The sequence below is a fragment of the Pezoporus occidentalis genome, unplaced genomic scaffold, assembly GCF_034315485.1.
Source record: "Pezoporus occidentalis ecotype Australia unplaced genomic scaffold, CSIRO_AGI_Poc_V1 ctg58, whole genome shotgun sequence".
Classification (NCBI taxonomy): Eukaryota; Metazoa; Chordata; class Aves; order Psittaciformes; family Psittacidae; genus Pezoporus; species Pezoporus occidentalis.
This window is the reverse complement of record NW_026915921.1, coordinates 2224166-2242548: the sequence shown is the minus strand read 5'-3', so window position 1 is coordinate 2242548 and position 18383 is coordinate 2224166. Positions and strand designations below refer to the sequence as shown.

Sequence of the window (18383 nt, the reverse complement as noted above, 5' to 3'; positions counted from 1 at the left end):
CATATATATAGGTGAGGCATATGGTTTTCTTATCATAATCTCTCCTTCCAAAAGGGAGGTGCTGTGCTGGCTCCATCAAGAAAGTGACAACCCAAAGCACATGCCCTGCAGCTTATCTGGCCAGCTGAGCTGGGCACCTCACAGCCCCAAAACAAGGAGGAGGCTTCATAACGTAAGCATCACCCCAGCCAGCAGTGGGGATGTTGGGACAAAAATCATGGGGACTCTGAGGCTGTTGCAGGGCGTGTGGGATCCTGGAGGCAGGTAGAGTTTACATGCTGGCAATTTCAGAGTGGGATAGGATTGGGAAGAAAACCCAGAGGTGAAACAGCAATATGAAGCAATTGTAGGTGTGCAGGGAAGAGTAGAGGAGGGTGTGGAGGTTTGGAGGAAAATTTTACCACTTCAACTATGTAACTGTTGCATAGTTTTACGTAAGGCAGATCAGGATTGCATCACTCTCAAAGAAAACACTGACATATGTCCCTAAATATAGTGCATTAATGCATATAATTGCTTGCTCAAATAAAAATGGACACATTAAAGCGGTTTTCTGGGTCAGCATTACTGCTCACACATGGAAAGAAAAGCTGAAATGTTCTCTTTCGGGGAGAGTACATGAACTGCAAAAGCAGTATTACTGTGTGTAACACTGCTCAGCTTTGAAATCCTCGCTGTCCTTTATCCCCACTTCAAGCAGGCCAATAGCCATAACAGATACTAGTGCCTTACTTTTGTATTCAGCACTCTCACACTCAATCTGGCCGTCCACACACATGCACTGCTCCACAGCTCCTTGTTGGACTCTTGACCAGCTCATGCCCACATCAAAGAACTCGTAGAGACTGTTGTCAAAACATTTCTCTGAAACAGTTTAAAAACAACACAAGCTTTCTGAGGTTATTTCTCACAGGTAATGGCACCACAATCTCCACCATTCCCTGCTCATTCTTTTTTCTTCTGTTGAGCAGATACATGTTTGTTCAGTGCTTCTAAGCAAGCCAGCCTTCATAGTGTGAAGGTACTAAAACACTGTAGCAGCAGCTCCAGGACCTTCAGGCAGAGGTAGGTTTCTCCTAAAGCCCTATGAGCATGACAGCCTCACCGTTACTTAAGTCCTTCTAAGAGTTCATTCAGCAAACACAAAAACTCATATCAGTGGTGTATACTTGTGTCTGTCCCACTTTACTGCACCATCTGAGATCATGGGCTGCTCTACAGACAGTGGATCACCAGGACTGAAAAGGGCTTCATTGCTTATTGTTGGGAGACAAGTGTAGAGCTACAGGGAATGTGGTTTAGTAGTTGACTTGGTTGTGTTAGATTAATAGTTGGATTCAATGACCTGAAGGATCTTTTCCAACCCAAATGATTTTATGAAAAGCATTCCATAAACAACAGCAAGTACGGCTGAAACCCATCAGTTTAAAAGACTAATTCCTTGCTTGGCACACAGTAAATTGGGAATGGCATCACCATAAAACTGGAAAAATAACCCAGACAAAGCCTTTTGGCCTAACTGTCATTGAGAATTACTACCCTGAAGCTGTCCAAGTGCAAAGCTGACATCACAAGAAAAGTACTGATAGACCCATGTGTGCATATACATAAAGGACAAAAGCATCACCTGAAATTCTGCTGCTTTTTCATGTTTCTCTGCCCTACATACTAGATGATATTATTAGTAATTTCCAAGCATGTTAGGGATATTTAAATCTTAAAAGCAGCAAAGGGCGGGGAAGAGGATCTTTGTGTTTCCCACAGCTTAATGTCGCTCTTGATTGTATAACCAAGCTATTTTCAGCTGTCCTGTCAGTAATGGATTGTCTGTCATAACCATTTGGAAATCCACCTACACAAACATTCGTGCTGCAGTGGTCTCTCCCATCACAACAGCACTACCTTTTCATTAAGCAAACATTAACAAGCTGTACTAACTGCTTATATTTCATGTTGTAACACTCATGGAAGAAGATACTCACTCATCTGACAGTCCTCGCCTGTGAATTCCTCAGGACAGGTACAGTGGTACCTCCGATGGCCATGTGCAGGAGAGCAGGTCCCCCCGTTTTGGCAAGGGTTGTTTGCACAGTGATCTAGACAGGCAACATAAGAAGTTGTTGTCAGTAGGCACCAGATAAGCCATGCTTTGTTGTAGCAGGTGTCAGCTTGGTTCCATGAACCATTTTGGTTCAATGCACAGTAGGTTTAATACCATTAACTTAGAACAAAGCTTATCCAACCAATTTACAGTGGGTTCGTTTCCAGCTGTGTAGCAGCTGTATTTATTCAGCTTTCAAAAACCATGCAGTAAGTCACTGAGTTGAACCTTCTCCCCAGAGTAACTTGTCCGAAGGTGGCAGGTCGAGACGCGAACGAAGTTGCCAGCTGCCACCGTGGTGAGGAAGAAGATGGGACGAATGCCCACAAGATGGAGCTGTGCCTTTACACTGGGGAGGGAAGGCTGCAGCTCTGTCTCTGCCCTCATTACTGCCCTGCATGCTTCTAGCTTCAACACCAATGACCAGGGCCATGCAACTCCCTTTCAAATTACACAAAGGACAGCCCTCGACAGAAGAATTTGCTATGGATTGTTTGATTATGCCAAAACTAATGGATAGCTGGAACAAAGGGAAATAAAATAAAGCAAGGCAAGGGCATGTCCAAGTAAATCAGGCCAAGCAAGATTAAACTGGATCAGCCTAGTATATCTCTGTTGTCTAAGGGATTTCTAACTCATGGGAAAATATAGTGGGAGAGGATGGGATGTGCCAGGAAACTCTCTAACTCCTGTGATAGAAGCTTTACTTGGCAAGATGCAATGCAAAAGTCGTAAGAGTCTTGCTGGCCAGGCAATGTTCCTGATTTCAGACAGTGCTGGGGGATGGATCTGCCCTGAAGTTAACCAACATCATGTTTTACACCTGCTGCAGAGCTGGCCCAGCAGCTTGCCTGCATTCAAATGCTTTTTTAATGCTAGTCAAACTCTACAAAGACAACTCTAGAGCTACTCAATCCAGTGCTCCTTCAGTAGAGCGTGGGACTTAAGCATGGGATACAACATACAGAAACAGGCACACACATGTGGGGTTGAAGCAAAGCATGGAAGGTACAGCCTGAAGTTTGCTGCAGTGGTGTGAATGTGAGGCTCCCCTGCATGGATCAAAATATTTAGTTGAGAACAGAGTGGTGTAATTGTTATCTGATAGCAGGTCTGGGTGTATTCACTGGTAGTTTCGCTGTGGGATAATATCAAGGGTAAACAAGTAAAGGCAGTGACATTCCTGCTGTTCCTGCTGTTGGATAGTTATGAAACTTTCAGTGGTGTAATGTTTCCTCAAAGGAAAATCCCGTATTTCCTATTCCCATCACATGCAAACCATGACTTGGTCTCCAAAACCATATTCTGGTACAGTGGTGCTCTAGCAATATTTTGTACCCCCATTAAATCTGCAAAAAGCACTTCCAGTCCTCTATTACTTTTCCAGTTGGGTCCTCACTACATCCCACCCACCCCTCTGGTCTGACATCCTGGGGTGCTCTGCATCACTTCCCACCTTTCCTGAAGTCCAAGAGCATCTTCTACTCATAAGCACATGGACACATCACAGTTCCCTGCAGGGAATCCTGCCCACTTGTAACTATACATTAACTGGGGAGTGCCAAGTCCCTGCCTGCTCTGCCAATGCCTAAAGCCACCCAGCATTATCTCCCTACCCTCATGGGTGAAGCACTCCATGCTTGCTAGCAATCACCTTGACTTCAGCTTCACCTCTCTGAGGCCCTGCTGAATGAGCACTACTCTTGTCTCCCCTTCCTACCCATATCTTCCCACAAAAACTTTCTGTTTCTGCCACTCTTCTCCCCAGAACCAGGAAACCAGGACTGCTCTTCCCCAGAGCCCCTTCTGGGATGATGCCTCTTCCTCTTGCCTATGCAGCCCACACTGCTCTACTTCTTCTTTCCATATGAGTCCAAATGTCTCTTAAAATACCCACTGTCTGGCACTTTCCTGCCAACTCTGGGCCTCCCTGGGGTTTTGGCCATTTGTCCAAGGGTTCCAGACATTCAGAGCAGTAGTCCTAACAGGGTGCCCAAAATCCTGAAGTCCCACACATAGGGGCATTGCACATTTAAGCATACACGTACCTACATGCACAGCCCAGTTGGCCCATGTGAATGCAGGGGCTCACATTGGGCAGCTACTACACAGTCTCCACAGGCATCTCTTGGGCAGGAGTGGAGGATCAGCTGGAAACCTAAGCAAATATCCCCTGAAGGCAGTGCTAAAGCTCCCACTGATTTTAGGGGTGGGTTGAATAAGGGCTTCGGGTGCCAATACAGCAAGCTCTGACTCTGCACAGTAAGATCTGCTTCCAGCAAAGCCTTCCTACCTGAGCTTCGCTTCATCCTGAAGCTAAAGGCCTTTTGGTTAAATTTTCTCTTGAATTTGGCAGATGCATTTTCTGGATCAATGCCTCCAACACTTGCTTAACATTGATTTGTAAGCAGATCCAATGGTTTCAAGTTGACTCCCCACTCCTACACATGGTATTCTTGGCCTGGAGGGAATTTGTGCTTCAGCCTTTGCTTTCAAGCAGCTCCTTCCCCACCCCAGTTCACATGCTCCTCACCAATCTCTCATGACAAAAGGATACTCTCTCCCTCAACATTTATTTTTTTTCTTGTTTTTGAAGCATCCCTAAAGTGGTTGAGTTTGCCCCGAAGATTTTCTATTTTACAAAACAAAATCATATATTTTCCACAATTTAAAGATCAGCATTACTCAGTTTGACTGCTTCTTTCTTCCCAGCTATCTTCCCCAGCAGGCAAACTTTCCTCCCATTTGCTTGAAATTCCCTTCAGCTATTATGCTGTTCCTTCCTTTCAGCCTCACCGTAAACCTTTTCTCTTGGATGGTGATCTGTTAAATGTTTTCCAAGACCAAATACCATGCTTAAAAATATAAGCAGACTTATGCTTCTAAATAAATTAACAGCTAAAGAACTTTAATTTAATTTCACAAAATTATTAATTCTTCCAGGAATAGTCTTGTCTTTGCATCAGTAAGCAGTGATCTCTTTCAGCTACCCCATCCTTTTCTCTCTTTCCTTTCCTCTCACACTCATGTAACTCATAAAACCTTTTTTTTTCCTGGAGAAAGAACAGTAACCCTTGCTGACATTAAAATACATTGACAGAGGATACTGACCCTGTTTGCCTCAGCAAGGGGCAGGCAGGCACAGTGCCTTTCTTGTTACAAGCCACCCTATCCAGCACTGTGATGAGTAATAGGCAAAAATGAGGCAGCAAGTTCAAAAAGGCTGGAGGTGGCTGCACATGGGGCTGGGAGCACAATGGTGATGGGCAGATTGAGGGACAGAGGTGACACAAGGCACCTCAGAAATGCAACACTAGGCTTGAAGAGTTCATGGAAAAGCCAGCCACCACCATGACAGCGTTGTACTGGAGGATTAAAGCGGTCATTAGTTAAAGCTTCCAACATTTTAAGCTCTGGGAAGGCATTCATGAACCTGACTCTTGCAAGCGTAACTGTCTATAAAGTCTAGGTTCATGTCTGACATACTTGCGTTACAAAGGCACAAACATTGCTGCTTGTTTTGGGGTTAGGCCATTTGTCTCTGATCTACTCTTAATCTGTTTTAAAGCCAAGCTGGAAAATAATTTAAAGTTGTTAAGTTTAAAGTGATGATGCTGTGAGCTGCTTAATTTTAGACTGTCAGCATGATTCAGCTAACGCTGGCTTTTCATGGGCTCTAGTAGATTACAGTCATCTTGGTGGTGAGACTCCTGACAGGCAGCAAACTCCCTTCAAAGGGATGGTGGAAAATGTCCTGCATTTGAAAGTGGGAAATTAACATCTAAGGACATCTGGTCATATTTCCCTGCCCATGGCAGAGGGGTTGGAACTGGATGCTCATAAGGTCCTTTCCAATCCTAACTAGGTTATGATTCTATGATTCTATATCCCACAGACGAGAGAAGATAGGTCACATTTGAAAGTGGTTAGAGGAAAAAAAAGAGGAACAGGATCAGCATTTAGACAAAGATCCAAAAAAACCTCAGGGGCATCAAGTCTGATCAATGCAACAGCCGGTGGTCTGTCCCTGTGTAAACTAGGAATTAGATACATATGTTCTTTATAAAAGGAGATTCCCCAGCATCCAGCTAATGAAACATGGAGCTGGGGAGACAGAGACAAGCACAGACCAGCCATCACGGCACTCCTGAGGACAGGGACGCACGATCCTCACTGAACTGCTCGGGACATGGTGCTGTCAGCCAGCGTGTCAATGAAAGTGACTCATAGAAAGAGGAGTTTGCCACAGACCTTGGCTTCCTGTTTTAGACAGACTTTCACAATGAGGCAGTTGTCACACTGGAGTGTGGTGACCACATGAAGTTGTAGCACTGTTCAGCAAAGTAACCCTTGAATGGTCCCTCAGTACTCCTGCCATGAATGTGTCTGTCCTCTTGTCTTCTCTGACACAGCCCAAAGCCCAGGGAAGTCTGGTTTTTGAAGGTCTGCTCTTCACCGTGAGATCTCAAGGAAGCATAGCTGGAAGTGACGGCTGTGTACTGTGCAAACTGTGAAATGCTCCTGTATCTTCTAAAAGACTAACTGGTCAGACAGAAAATGCAGCTGATTAAATGAAGGGAAAACTAATAGGAACATCCAGCCTGTGAAGGAGAAGATGATCACCTCTGTGCTCAGCTCCAGCAAGAGTTCAGATTTCTGTGTTGATGTTACCATAACTTCTCCCCATGATTTCAAACTAGTCAACAGAAAGTGAATTAAAGACTGCATGGTATTCACACTCTCATATGATGGTTATGCACAGTCACAGAGAGATCCTGGAAACATTTAATGTGAAGGCTTGCTCTGTGTACACCAAATAAAAGTAGCACCGAAGGCACTGTCCCCTGTCCCTCCTTACTGCAGGTGGCAAAGTAGGAGCCAGGTACCTGGAGCAACTCAGCAATGGCTTGCCTTACCTCTATGGTCTTTGGGCAACAAAACACAGTGTCCCCATCTCCTGTCCCGATCATAGTTGTGTGTTGTCGAACACCTGAAAAGAATAAAAGGTGCAGTTTGGTGCAGCTTTCAACAACCTGGATGTTTGCTCTAAAACTGTATGGCCTTCAAACTTTGGCAACATCAAGCTCATACTTTTTTTTCTAATTAGCATCTGTTTCATTAAAACTCTCTTAACATCAGAGGGAAAATAAGCTTTCTTTTGTTAAAGATGCTCTGCCCCATTTCTCTCAAATTAAATACGGATTGAGACAGAAGCAGGATCTGAAATATCCAGTGAGCCCTCCAGAAAAAACCAAACCCTCTTCCCATTTCTAAAATTAGAAAAATGAAAGACAGAAATGAAAACCAAAACCAAAGTAAATAAATTATGTCTTTATTCATTAGAAAACAAGCAAAACAGGACCCAACCCTTTTTTGATGCCGGTCAGTTATTTTAATAACCTGTGGAGGCAAGAGACTGTCCACAGAGGCACTTCTCAGTGGCTTTCAGCAACAAACATATTTTGCACTCAGTTCCTCTAAAGTATTCCTACTTTTTAACTTGCCAGATGAAATGAGGAAATAACTGACACTGCGGTGATTTCCAAACGCACAGACAAAACCTCTCCTTTTTGCAGAGCAGTGAGCTGAATCCTGCACACCACACTGCCCGTGGGAACCCTACTGAGACAAACTTTGACAACTCTTTATCTGCGCACATTCCTTGCCCTCATCGGTCTATTATCTCCAAGGCTCAAAAGACTCCAAGGAGCATTAAGTTTAATTCTCCATTTGCAGAAGCAGACTCATAGGCTTCCCGGAGGCCACACAGGGAGTGTGGGAGTGAACCAAGGCCGAACCTTGGAGGTCCACATCCTGTCCTAATGTGCTATCCACCAAAACATCCTCCCTCACAAGTTCTAATGCAGCAAAATAATTCAGCCTGGAGACCTCACAGCAGCCTTCCAGTATCTGAAGGGGGCCTATAGGGATGCTGGGGAGGGACTCTTCGTTAGGGACTGCAGTGATAGGACAAGGGGTAATGGGTTAAAACTTAAACAGGGAAAGTTTAGATTGGATATCAGGAGGAAATTCTTTCCGGGTAGGGTGGTGAGGCACTGGAATGGGTTGCCCAGGGAAGCTGTGAATGCTCCATCCCTGGCAGTGTTCAAGGCTAGGTTGGATGAGGCCTTGGGTGACATGGTTTAGTGTGAGGTGTCCCTGCCCATGGCAGGGGGGTTGGAACTGAATGATCTTAAGGTCCTTTCCAACCCTAACTATTCTATGATTCTATAATAAATATCAGCTACAAGACATAGAGGAAATGGGAGTTTGCTTTGTTTAATGTGCCTGATAATCCATTTTCATTATGTGTGTTTTTATCATACCTTGAAGAGTTGTGTTATCAAATATATTTTCCCCTTAGGATGTCACAAGCTAGATTGAAATTTTATTGCAGAGCATGTCCACCATTTTACCTGCCCTATTTGCTTCTTAATTAGATGCTATGTGGCATTAAAAATGCTTTCATTCCAATGGAACATCTGAATAGGCCACATATATTAAATTTGGTGACCTCAATTATAGATGGTGCAGAAAAAGAAAGGTGCTTTTTTGTCTAGTACAGATTAACTTGGCATTTACTTAAAGAGGCTGTTTTCTCACAGGCACTAAGGCCTTCATGACTCTTTTGGGAGTTGATGGAAATTTCTCTGTGTTCCTTCATTGGGAAGTGGATTGTGCTGTTTTAAAGGACGGTCTATTATGCACAACAAATAAGGTGAGGAGTACACTAAAAGTGATTCTCAGCATTGCTGTGTCACTGGTGGCAAAATACTCTCTGACTGAACACTTCATCTGTGCCAGCAATGATGGGGAAGGAGAATCCAAACTTTTCCAGCTTTTCTAGTCGACGTAATTATTGATCTGGAAGAGCAGTGTTACACTGGGCAGCATGGAAGAGGCAAATGAAAAAGGTCTTGTGTACCCTAAAGAATGCAAGTGAACTCTGATCATTAGGGATTAAAAAAATATCTATGTGCAAATCAATACTCTCTGGAGTCTTTCCAGCAACAGCCAAGTTCTAAGCAAATGGAGAACTCATTTTTTCCCCTTTTAGATATTTTCTGCTGTTAGAGATTCTGACTAAGGCTTCTTCCACTAGCTTTCCACAACCCACTGGATCTCCTACGCCAATGTTCTTCACAACCAGTCCCCTTCTTCCCCTCCCCTTGCAGTGACTATAAAGAATTGGTCCTCCCCTGTGATGCCAGGCTGCCTCCTCAGTGCCAGCCTTCTTGTATAGTCACATAATCCTTTTGTATTTTCCAATACCTATTTCTCACTGTCTGGGAAAAGCTCAGCACATCCTCAAAGCTTCTTCTCTGGTTTTCCTCCTTTTCTTTTTAAAATGTCTTCTTTGCTGGAAGGCTTATCAGAAACATGATGACATTTCCGTTTCATGGGATGTTACCCCCAGCAGACAGATCCACCAAATGGGCTTAGTATTTCTGTTACTTGTAAATGGGCCCACTCTCTATGAGATAACAAAAGTCTTTACATCAGCCCATTACAAGAAATTGTTAATAAAGAAGTGAAAACTTGAAATCATGGGTACTGAATTAATGACACCAGAAAAGGCATAGAATCACAGACTGGTGAGGATTGGAAAGGACCTTAAGAGCTCTTTCAGTTCCAAGGGACACCTTTCTCTAGAGCAGGTTGCTCAAAGCTCCGTACAACCTGGCCTTGAACACTGCCAGGGATGGAGCATCCACAGCTTCTTTGGGCAACCTCTTCCTGCACCTCACCACCCTCACAGTGATGAACTTCTTCCTAATATAGAAGTCCTCTACTAAGGACTGATTTGAAAAACATTTTAAATCCGTGTATGTCAAACAACATAGGAATGGAGAGATAAATGGTATATTATAGATGAAGCCTAACTGATAGGCAGGATAAATGGAAAGCAGGCTATTTTACCCATCAGGAACATTGGGAACCTTAATAACAGGACATTTTGGAGAGCAAGCAAAGCCTCAGGCCAGAGGCAGATTAGTGGAAAGAAAGAGCTCCAAGATCATACCTGGTGCTCTCACAGTGTTCAAGGTCTGGAGGTTCCCTCAGACCCTCTTCGGGTGTTGTCCTGACCAGGAGATGGCCAGACTTTGCCTGAGAGCACCAGAGCAATGACCAAGAGCACCAGAAAAATCCAGATCCTGACACTTGGTATCTCCTGGCTCAACCCACATGTCTTTCTCCTTCCCAGGACTTGTATAAGCTCTCTATCTTGTAATCCAGCTGGCCAAAAATCTCTCCTTTGCACTGTTTTCAACCAAAATAACTAATCTTCCTAATCCTGGAGAAGATGGTAAGATCACACCATTCCTGTACAGACCCAAGCCCACTCAAAACAGCCTGGCACAACGGGGACTGTCACATCCATCATTCAAGTGCAGGATAAGGCATCTCCAAGCTGTCAGTCAACACCTTCACAGCCAAAATCTGAGACAAAGTCTGCGCCCGCTATTCCTCTTGTGCAGAATCTCAGGGAACACATCCCATCATGGGACACAGGGGCAGGGCACTGGCAGCATTCCTTCAGCCACTGTTGGGCTGCAATACAGACCACCCTTCCCATTTGCTCTCATGGGTGTTAAACACATTCCCATTTTTTCTGTCCCTAAGCTGCTTTGAGTTTCTGGAGATACCCTGAACTTTAGCTGTTACAGCTGATTTTTTTTCTCTTCAACACAACGGGCGAGTTTACATGACGTCTTTATTACCTGTTAAGAGCCCACTAAATAGGAATTTATCTGTGAAGACAAATTACAATTACAGAAAAATGCAATACAGGATGCTGCTAAAGGAGGTTTGCTATTTGAATACTGCAATTATTTACTCTTCTTTCCTATATTTTCAATAAATATTTATAAAGATACAACTTGTTTATTGCTCTCAGAGAAAGTAGGGAAAGGTTTCTGCAGTCAGGACTGACTTATATTGAATCTTTAATGTTACAAATGGACAAGGTCACATCTGATTGCCTTTCACATTTAGCCCTTTGAATCAAAAGAGTGGCTTTCATTAACGTTATCCAGCTTTGTATTAAGACAGACACTGCTCTGGTATGCTTTCTGCTGAAGGACTTTTGATTGAACTGAATATGATGGGCTAGCACGCACTATCTGTGTAATATGCAGTATGAGAATATATGTAATAAAATTAAAACCTATTGGAGCAGGCTTTGGCTTACACTGTAAAGTCCTGACTGTAGTCTTGTCTTAAAGTACGACCTGAGGAACAAGGACAAGGACCCATTAAGCGTATATATAATTTAGCACTCTCCTGCTCTGGTTTCCTTTCATTTGCTCCCAAAGAGGAAGGTTACATCCAGTCTTCCATCATCTCCATCCCTGCTAGCAGCTGGAAGCAGGCAGGAGCAGGAGGGACGCAAGCCTTGCCCTGCCTGCTGCCTGCCAGGTGGCCTGGGATCAGCTATTCAGCATCAGTCCAGCATGGGCTAGTGCCAAGTCACACAAAAATTCATGGAGCAATTTCCCAACTGCTATTCAGGGCTCTTTTCCTGGCATCTCTGTGCCTGAAGTCACACATTTAGGCTGCTTTTAGTTTATGAAAAAAGAGTAAACACTGGCCAGGTCAGCTATGGGGTGAAATGGCCTGTCAAAACCAAACAGCTCCAGCTGTTCTCCTCCTCTTCTCCCCACTTCTAAATGGCTTTGAAAAAACTGGAAGCATGGGAGCAAGTTGTCCAAGGTCAGCTCTGAAGTGTATGTACTCTAACCTTGGATCCAGCCAGTCACAGGTTTTCCTTTTTCTTTTAACATTTCTGTGGCCCAGCTGGCTAAAAACAAATCCACAGTCATGTATTAACAAGATCATCTTAAACATTGCATGAAATTAAGTGGATCCAAAAGTCAAGCTCTTTGTGACTACAGTTCATCCAAGACAGGATTCACACTGTAAAATTATTCCTGTTCTCTTCCCTTAGTTGAGATATTCTTGAGTTCTTTCCTGGAGGGTTTTCTTATCTGGATTGTACCTATGGATGTTGGGGAAATTCAGCAGTGGTCTCCTAGACTGAAGCCCTATGTCTATTTGTGTGGGCGGCCCATTCTGGTGCCTTGCCACCCTTACACTGGAGAACTTCTTCCTTGTCTCCAACCTGAACTTCCCCTGTTTCAGTTTGAACCCACCACCCCTTGTCCTGTCACTGCAGTCCCTGATGAAGAGCCATTCTCCAGCATCCTTTCAGCCCCCAAATGTCCCTTCGGTTTATATTTATATCCCAAAAATCAAATCAGGGAAAAATAAAATGCATCCAATCAAACAAGACTCCAAAAAGCACACAAAGTTAATCTCTGACTTGACCATAAGGAAAAAAAAAACCTAGCTATCTTGTGGCCCCTAGCACAAGTGCCAGAGTGAACTGCACTGATGTATTTGTTCACCCCTGTGAACACTGAACTCAGGTTTCTTAAAGGGCATTCCAAGCACTAATGAAGTTTATGCATTACTAAGGGAATTTTTACCTTATTAGAGACCCTTAAGTTGTCAGGGAGCTGCAGGAGCAAGCTGCTCTGCTGGGGAGGGCAAGCCAGGAGAGAGGGTGACAGCAAGGTGAGCTGGGGCAGTGTCCTCTCCAACAAGGGCTCCATCCCACAGCAGCCAAGCAAGAGCACAGCAGGTTTAAAACAGTGATCAGGGATAGCCAAAGGGTTGGGGACCTCTGAGCACATCTACAGAAATAAGGCAGATCCAAGGCAAACCACTGAATAGGGTCAGGTTCAGCACTGTGAGCAGGCAGAGCAGACCTACAGCATAGCTCAGGCAGGGACCAAGAGCAAGTGACTGAGAAAGGCTTAGAAAGGCTTAGGCTGATAAAGTTGGGGCTGTTCAGCCTGGAGAAGAGAAGGCTGCGTGGAGACCTCATAGCAGCCTTCCAGTGTCTGAAGGGGGCCTATAGGGATGCTGGGAGGGACTCTTCATTAGAGACTGCAGTGATAGGACAACTGGTAACTGGTTAAAACTTAAGCAGGGGAAGTTTAGGTTGGATATAAGGAAGAAATTCTTTACTGTAAGGTTGGTGAGGCACTGGAATGGGTTGCCCAGGGAAGCTGTGAATGCTCCATCCCTGGCAGTGTTCAAGGCCAGGTTGGATGAGGCCTTGGGTGATATGGTTTAGTGTGAGGTGTCCCTGCCCATGGCAGGGTGGTTGGAACTGAATGATCTTAAGGTCCTTTCCAACCCTAACTATTCTATGATTCTGTGATTCTATGATTCTAAGAGGGTATGTGCTGTGTTGTTTACATTACACCAGCACTTAAACTTGAAACAGATTTGTCATCAGAAAGGTGACACAGATCATGAAAAAATTAGATATCCTGGTATAAAAATGAGATATCCCAGTATAAAAAAAAGAGATTTCTACTCTGCATGGACAGGTAAAATTAATCCTATAAAATATTTCCACACTGGAAACATCCAATTATATGCCTTTCACATAGTTCAGCTGTGCATATATTTTCACATTACTGGTACCCATATATTCCCTTCTTTCTTGCCTTTGATTTCTCTTAATATATGCCCATGAGGTAGATTCATCTGCAAAGTTAGGCTTGTTTATTCAGTACTTGCTTCAGTAGGGTTTCCACTTGGTCACCCCTACCCCAAACTGAATAATGAATGCTTTTAACAACTTCTGAGTACATAAAAGAATAACCTTTGTCCAATATAAGGAGACCTGACCTTAAACATACTACTAGAATAAATCATTACCCAACAAACAGGAGTAATACCTCACCTCTTGGGACAGCACTCTCCAAAAGGGGCTTAGTGCCAATCTGGATAGAAATTAGAGACATGGAGTTCAAAAAAAAACAACAACTTTCCTCAAAAATCAGATGGTGTCTGCTGCAGTACAAGTATGACCCTCACAAATCAAACAATTCCTTAACCAAGTGTCATCTCTTACAGATGTCTGTATCTCTCCCTCAGCAGAGAGTTCCTATCAGGTCATTTCATCAGTCCTGCCCTTTCTGGTCAAGCTCTTCCCACTCACGTAATTTGCAATTCCAATATGAAGACCAAGAAGGAAACATTTCCAGGGTTCTTGAGCTTTCTGTGGCCCTGGAGACCCCATCACTGGGCTCCCTCCCCTCTGAGCATGAGCTTGACCTGAAGGCCATGACTATGAGCAAAAGAACTGCATGGTTCTCCTTGGGCACAACATTAAGCTCAAGTTAATTATTCTAGAAGCAAGGTTAACACACTAAAAGGATGACATTTTCCTTTGAATGCTGTCTTCACTTATGAGCAATGTTAACTCACCATTTCTTTCGGGAAAATAGATTTGATAAACACGAGTGATAAAACCTTCCACCGTACCGGAAAGGAAATTTGCATAAATTTCCATCCTCTGTAAACACTGAAATACAAGAATAAAAACTCATCATGCAGTCGAACACCAACCCACAGGTACATACATTACATGTTATTACTTCCAATTATGAAGATAGAAATCTTCATTTTCCAGCTGTACTTTGGACTCCTGTCTCTGTAATTTCTAGTGCATAAGAAGAGGCTTAAAATCCCACATAATGACCAAATCAAGAAAGATTAATGTGCTCTGCAGTAGAATAAAGATCTCAGATCGATTCAGCTCAAAATATATTGCAATTGCTGGTACTGCAAATGCCAATTATATTCATTAATTGCAATTATCATTTCTAATTATGTAGTATCGTAACAGCATATTAAATCGATTTCTGAAGTAGCATCCTTTCAGGCTCCATATCACATCGTAACATCTGTTTAAGACAATTAAGGAACCACACAGTACAAACTGAAATAGGAAGAGCAGGGAGAAAGAAGGGTTTAAAGGCTGGGTGAAGACAGAGAGTTTTGATCATACCACCTTTGGGATAAGGAGATCCCTTACAAAGGGTGAGAAATCAATGGGACCAGTGTCTAAAAAGGACAAGTTTCAAGTTCACTAGACCAGTGATGGCAGTCTAAGGAGGGGTGGTGAGAGTCTAGCAGGAAAAAATCCCTCACCATGAGTCTGGAGAATGAGACAGACTGAAGATAAAAGAGACAATGAAAAACTGTCAGAGCTTATTTAACCATTAAACTAAAAGCAATCAGTTTTGAGAGCCAGGAGTGTGAATGGAAAGCCAACTGCTGCCGCAGGAGAGAAATAGGGCTTACAAGCGAGCTGGCAGCATGGTGCATTTCCATTTCTCAATGACGATGTATGACTGCTCCTTGTCCTGAGCTTACCCCTTCCATGATGGCTGGGTCTCCTGCACATCTTTGAGATATCTGTTAACCCTCATGAGACCAGACTCATCATCTCAAAGAGCTGCTGAGGCCAGTTATTAGCATTATGGAAAAATTAACCTATTTCTTTATCCAAACTCTTCCTAATCAGTTGGAAATATGATCACTCCATCTGCCCTAACTATCCCCTTATCTGTCAGTGAGAAACAGCTACTGAAAGCCCCTCTGCTATCCCCTTGTCAAACCTGGTGTTCATTGTCTGAACTAATTAAGCAAAAGTTTATATCTACCTTCTCTGATACTGCTCATTATAATGAGTTAGGGGACTTGTGAAAATACATCATCATTCAGAAGACATATTGCTTCCCAAAGGCTATTAAAGATTGTTCTAAGCTATAAAGGCTCTACTAGCAGCCCAATTCATGTAATCTTTAACAGCAAAAGCCCAGGACAATAAAAGCTTTAAAAATGAAAGTCTGCAATGCCCACAGACAGCCTCATCAGACAGGATGCCTGATTGTTTGGTGCCATCGAAATAAGTGCAACCCAGCAAATTGCACAGGGCTCAAAACCTTCTCTCACCAAAAGATAACAGCTGTTGTAGAAATTGAACCTACACGTACAAAGAGTTTGTGTGCTTTAAAGTCACAGGGCAGACGCAGCTCTGATTAAAACAAAGGGAGTTGCACATGTACAGCCACACCATGTTATGAGTTAATATAAACCATGCCAGCTCAGACAAACTTAAATCCCATCAGCACCTTCCCATTAATCTGCACCCGAAGGAAAATTACCTGAGTTTCCTAAACTAATCCCAAATTCCCCTCTACACAGAAATTAATATTGGCATAACCATTCCATAATCCTTATTCATGTTGAAACAAAGGCAGGCTTACTATTGACTTGCACAGCATGGATACAGACAGGCAGATCGTTCTTACTGTCATGAAACCTATTGGATTTGACTTTGTACCTTGTGGGTGAGTGAACTCATGTTTGGAGCCTCTTCCTGCCCCAGATTTGTAGTGCTACAAAGAGAAAAAGAGAATGTGGATTGTAGACACAAATTCACTCTGGGAACCATCCTATAGGGACAAATGCGTTTTCCAGGGTGCCCTGAAATTGTGTTTCTCCCAGTGCTTCTGTAAATTTCATTATTTGTGTGTGATTTTTGCTGGAGCACAGTTTGGTGAAAGAGCGTAGATAAACACTGCCTTGTGAAACATCTCTGTTAAACCAGTAAAACCCAGCACAGCACAAAAAAGGCCAAAGCTCTGCTTCTTTCTATTGCCGAGGGACACATCGCCTGTTTCTCTGGGCAGGAAGCATACATGCATTCTGGAGCCAGTTCACAGTTACAAATTACATCCCAGCATTTGACTTTTCCTGCCACTTAGCTGTAACCCCCAGGGCATTAGTTAAAAAAGCACCCCCTGCTTTATTTGGGTTTGCTGATCAGCAAGCGCAGAGCACTGGGCTGAGCTGATTTTAAACCACAGGAAATAATAAAAAATGGTAATATACATAAAGTGCTGCTGCCAGCAAAGGTGCTGCCAGCTGAGCTATAGCAAAATAGAAATATCCCAAAACCAGTCAAAGAAGCAGCACATCATGAACCCAGAACTGAATAGGGGACATAACAAGTAAGGGGTAAGACGAATCTGTTGCTAATAAATATAGGAAGGGCTTGAACGGTTCTGAGGAAGACATGGTTTTTGCACTCTTTGCTGACTATGCCAGCACTGAGCAGACTGCAGCAGCTTTAGCCAGGACGGATCTCTTCCTAAGCACTGTGAATACTCTTCTCTGCTCCCACCTGCGATATCGAAGGAGGTCCTTTTGTACCTCACTGGGATAATTAGGATTACAACATCATTCAATTATATGTGAGCTAGTTTCAACCTATCTGGTGAAATAAAGCTAATCATAAAGCCACACAACTGAGGGTCCAGACTATTACTGTGTTTAGAGTCCACGGTGGATGCCAGGCCATGGGGGCATTTAAGCAGGCTAGCAAAGCCAAGCCACCACAGCCATGCTCAGCAGTGCTGCAGGTGCCTCACAGACATACCCAAAAAGAGACACAAAGCACAGTGGAAACACTGGAGGCCATGGCATGAAAACAGAGGTTTGGAAAGAAGGAGATGGTTACCTAAGCTGGCATGCTCAGTTACCAGGTAGCAGTAGAGTCTGGTGGGGTAGCACCTCTCCTTCCATGCTACTGCAAGTATGTGCTGGTGTCAGCACACTTCTGAGATGCTTTTTCAAAGTGTTTCAATTTTTGTGGTCCTTCTTCCCATCCTGTTTTTCCTCCCTAGCAGGGCATGGATGTAAGCTATCTCTTTCACTGCAGATAAGCATGGGACCAGCCCTCCTACAGCACCCCCCCTCTCAGCACTGCTGCGAGCCTTCACCTAACAAACCCCTGTTTTTCATTTGAAGCATTCTTCCTTTTGGTCTGGTCAGCATCTTCACTCATCCAGCCCCAAGGCAACACTGCCTTGCCAGTCAGTACGTAGGTGATCCACCACTCCAAAACAGAAGAATCAGACTTACCATCCTCGCACAGTCACTGCTCAGAGTCAGAGCCAAGACAACAGTGAAAGGAGCAGAGACTTTCATCTTTGCTGTCCTCTCACAAAGGTTTTGTCTGGCAGAGGAAACCTTCCAAGGCTGGGCTGAGGCAGGAGGGTGAATCAGCAATGAGCTTTTGCAAGAGACTGTGATTTACTTGACTTTAGGGTATTTTAGTTTTCAAAGTAGGCAGAGCTGTTATCGTTGTTAATCATTAATGTTTTTGTGGGTCTTTGTGGGTAGATGGGAATGCCATGTACCGAGATACTCTCCTAAACCACAAGGAGTGAAGAGTTTACAAAGTGCCTGACCCTTAGAAATGATCACCAATGTGTTCAGTAAGCATTTAAGAGCACCTCCAGAGGAGCCTATCCGATGTTGCTTGTAATCAGAGACGATTTACCATCCAGACGTTTCTCATCTCTTTCCCTTCAGGAGCTAATTAAAGGCACTGTATAGCAATAACAAG

The 18383-nt window shown here is 43.7% G+C and overlaps 1 protein-coding gene across 1 annotated transcript in view; it reads right to left on the bottom strand.

Annotated features, from left to right (window-relative positions):
* The window catches only part of HGFAC (HGF activator), a 45576-nt gene extending 27493 nt beyond the window's left edge, over nt 1-18083 (bottom strand). The window contains exons 1-6 of the mRNA XM_062638739.1: nt 17897-18083; nt 16314-16368; nt 14390-14486; nt 7018-7091; nt 1983-2096; nt 733-864 (exon numbers count right to left, since the gene is read on the bottom strand). Of these exons, the coding sequence (XP_062494723.1) occupies nt 733-864; nt 1983-2096; nt 7018-7091; nt 14390-14486; nt 16314-16368; nt 17897-17962 (538 nt within the window). The 5' untranslated portion in view covers nt 17963-18083. The remainder of the gene's footprint in view (nt 1-732; nt 865-1982; nt 2097-7017; nt 7092-14389; nt 14487-16313; nt 16369-17896) is intronic.
* Nucleotides 18084-18383: the final 300 nt, after the last annotated feature.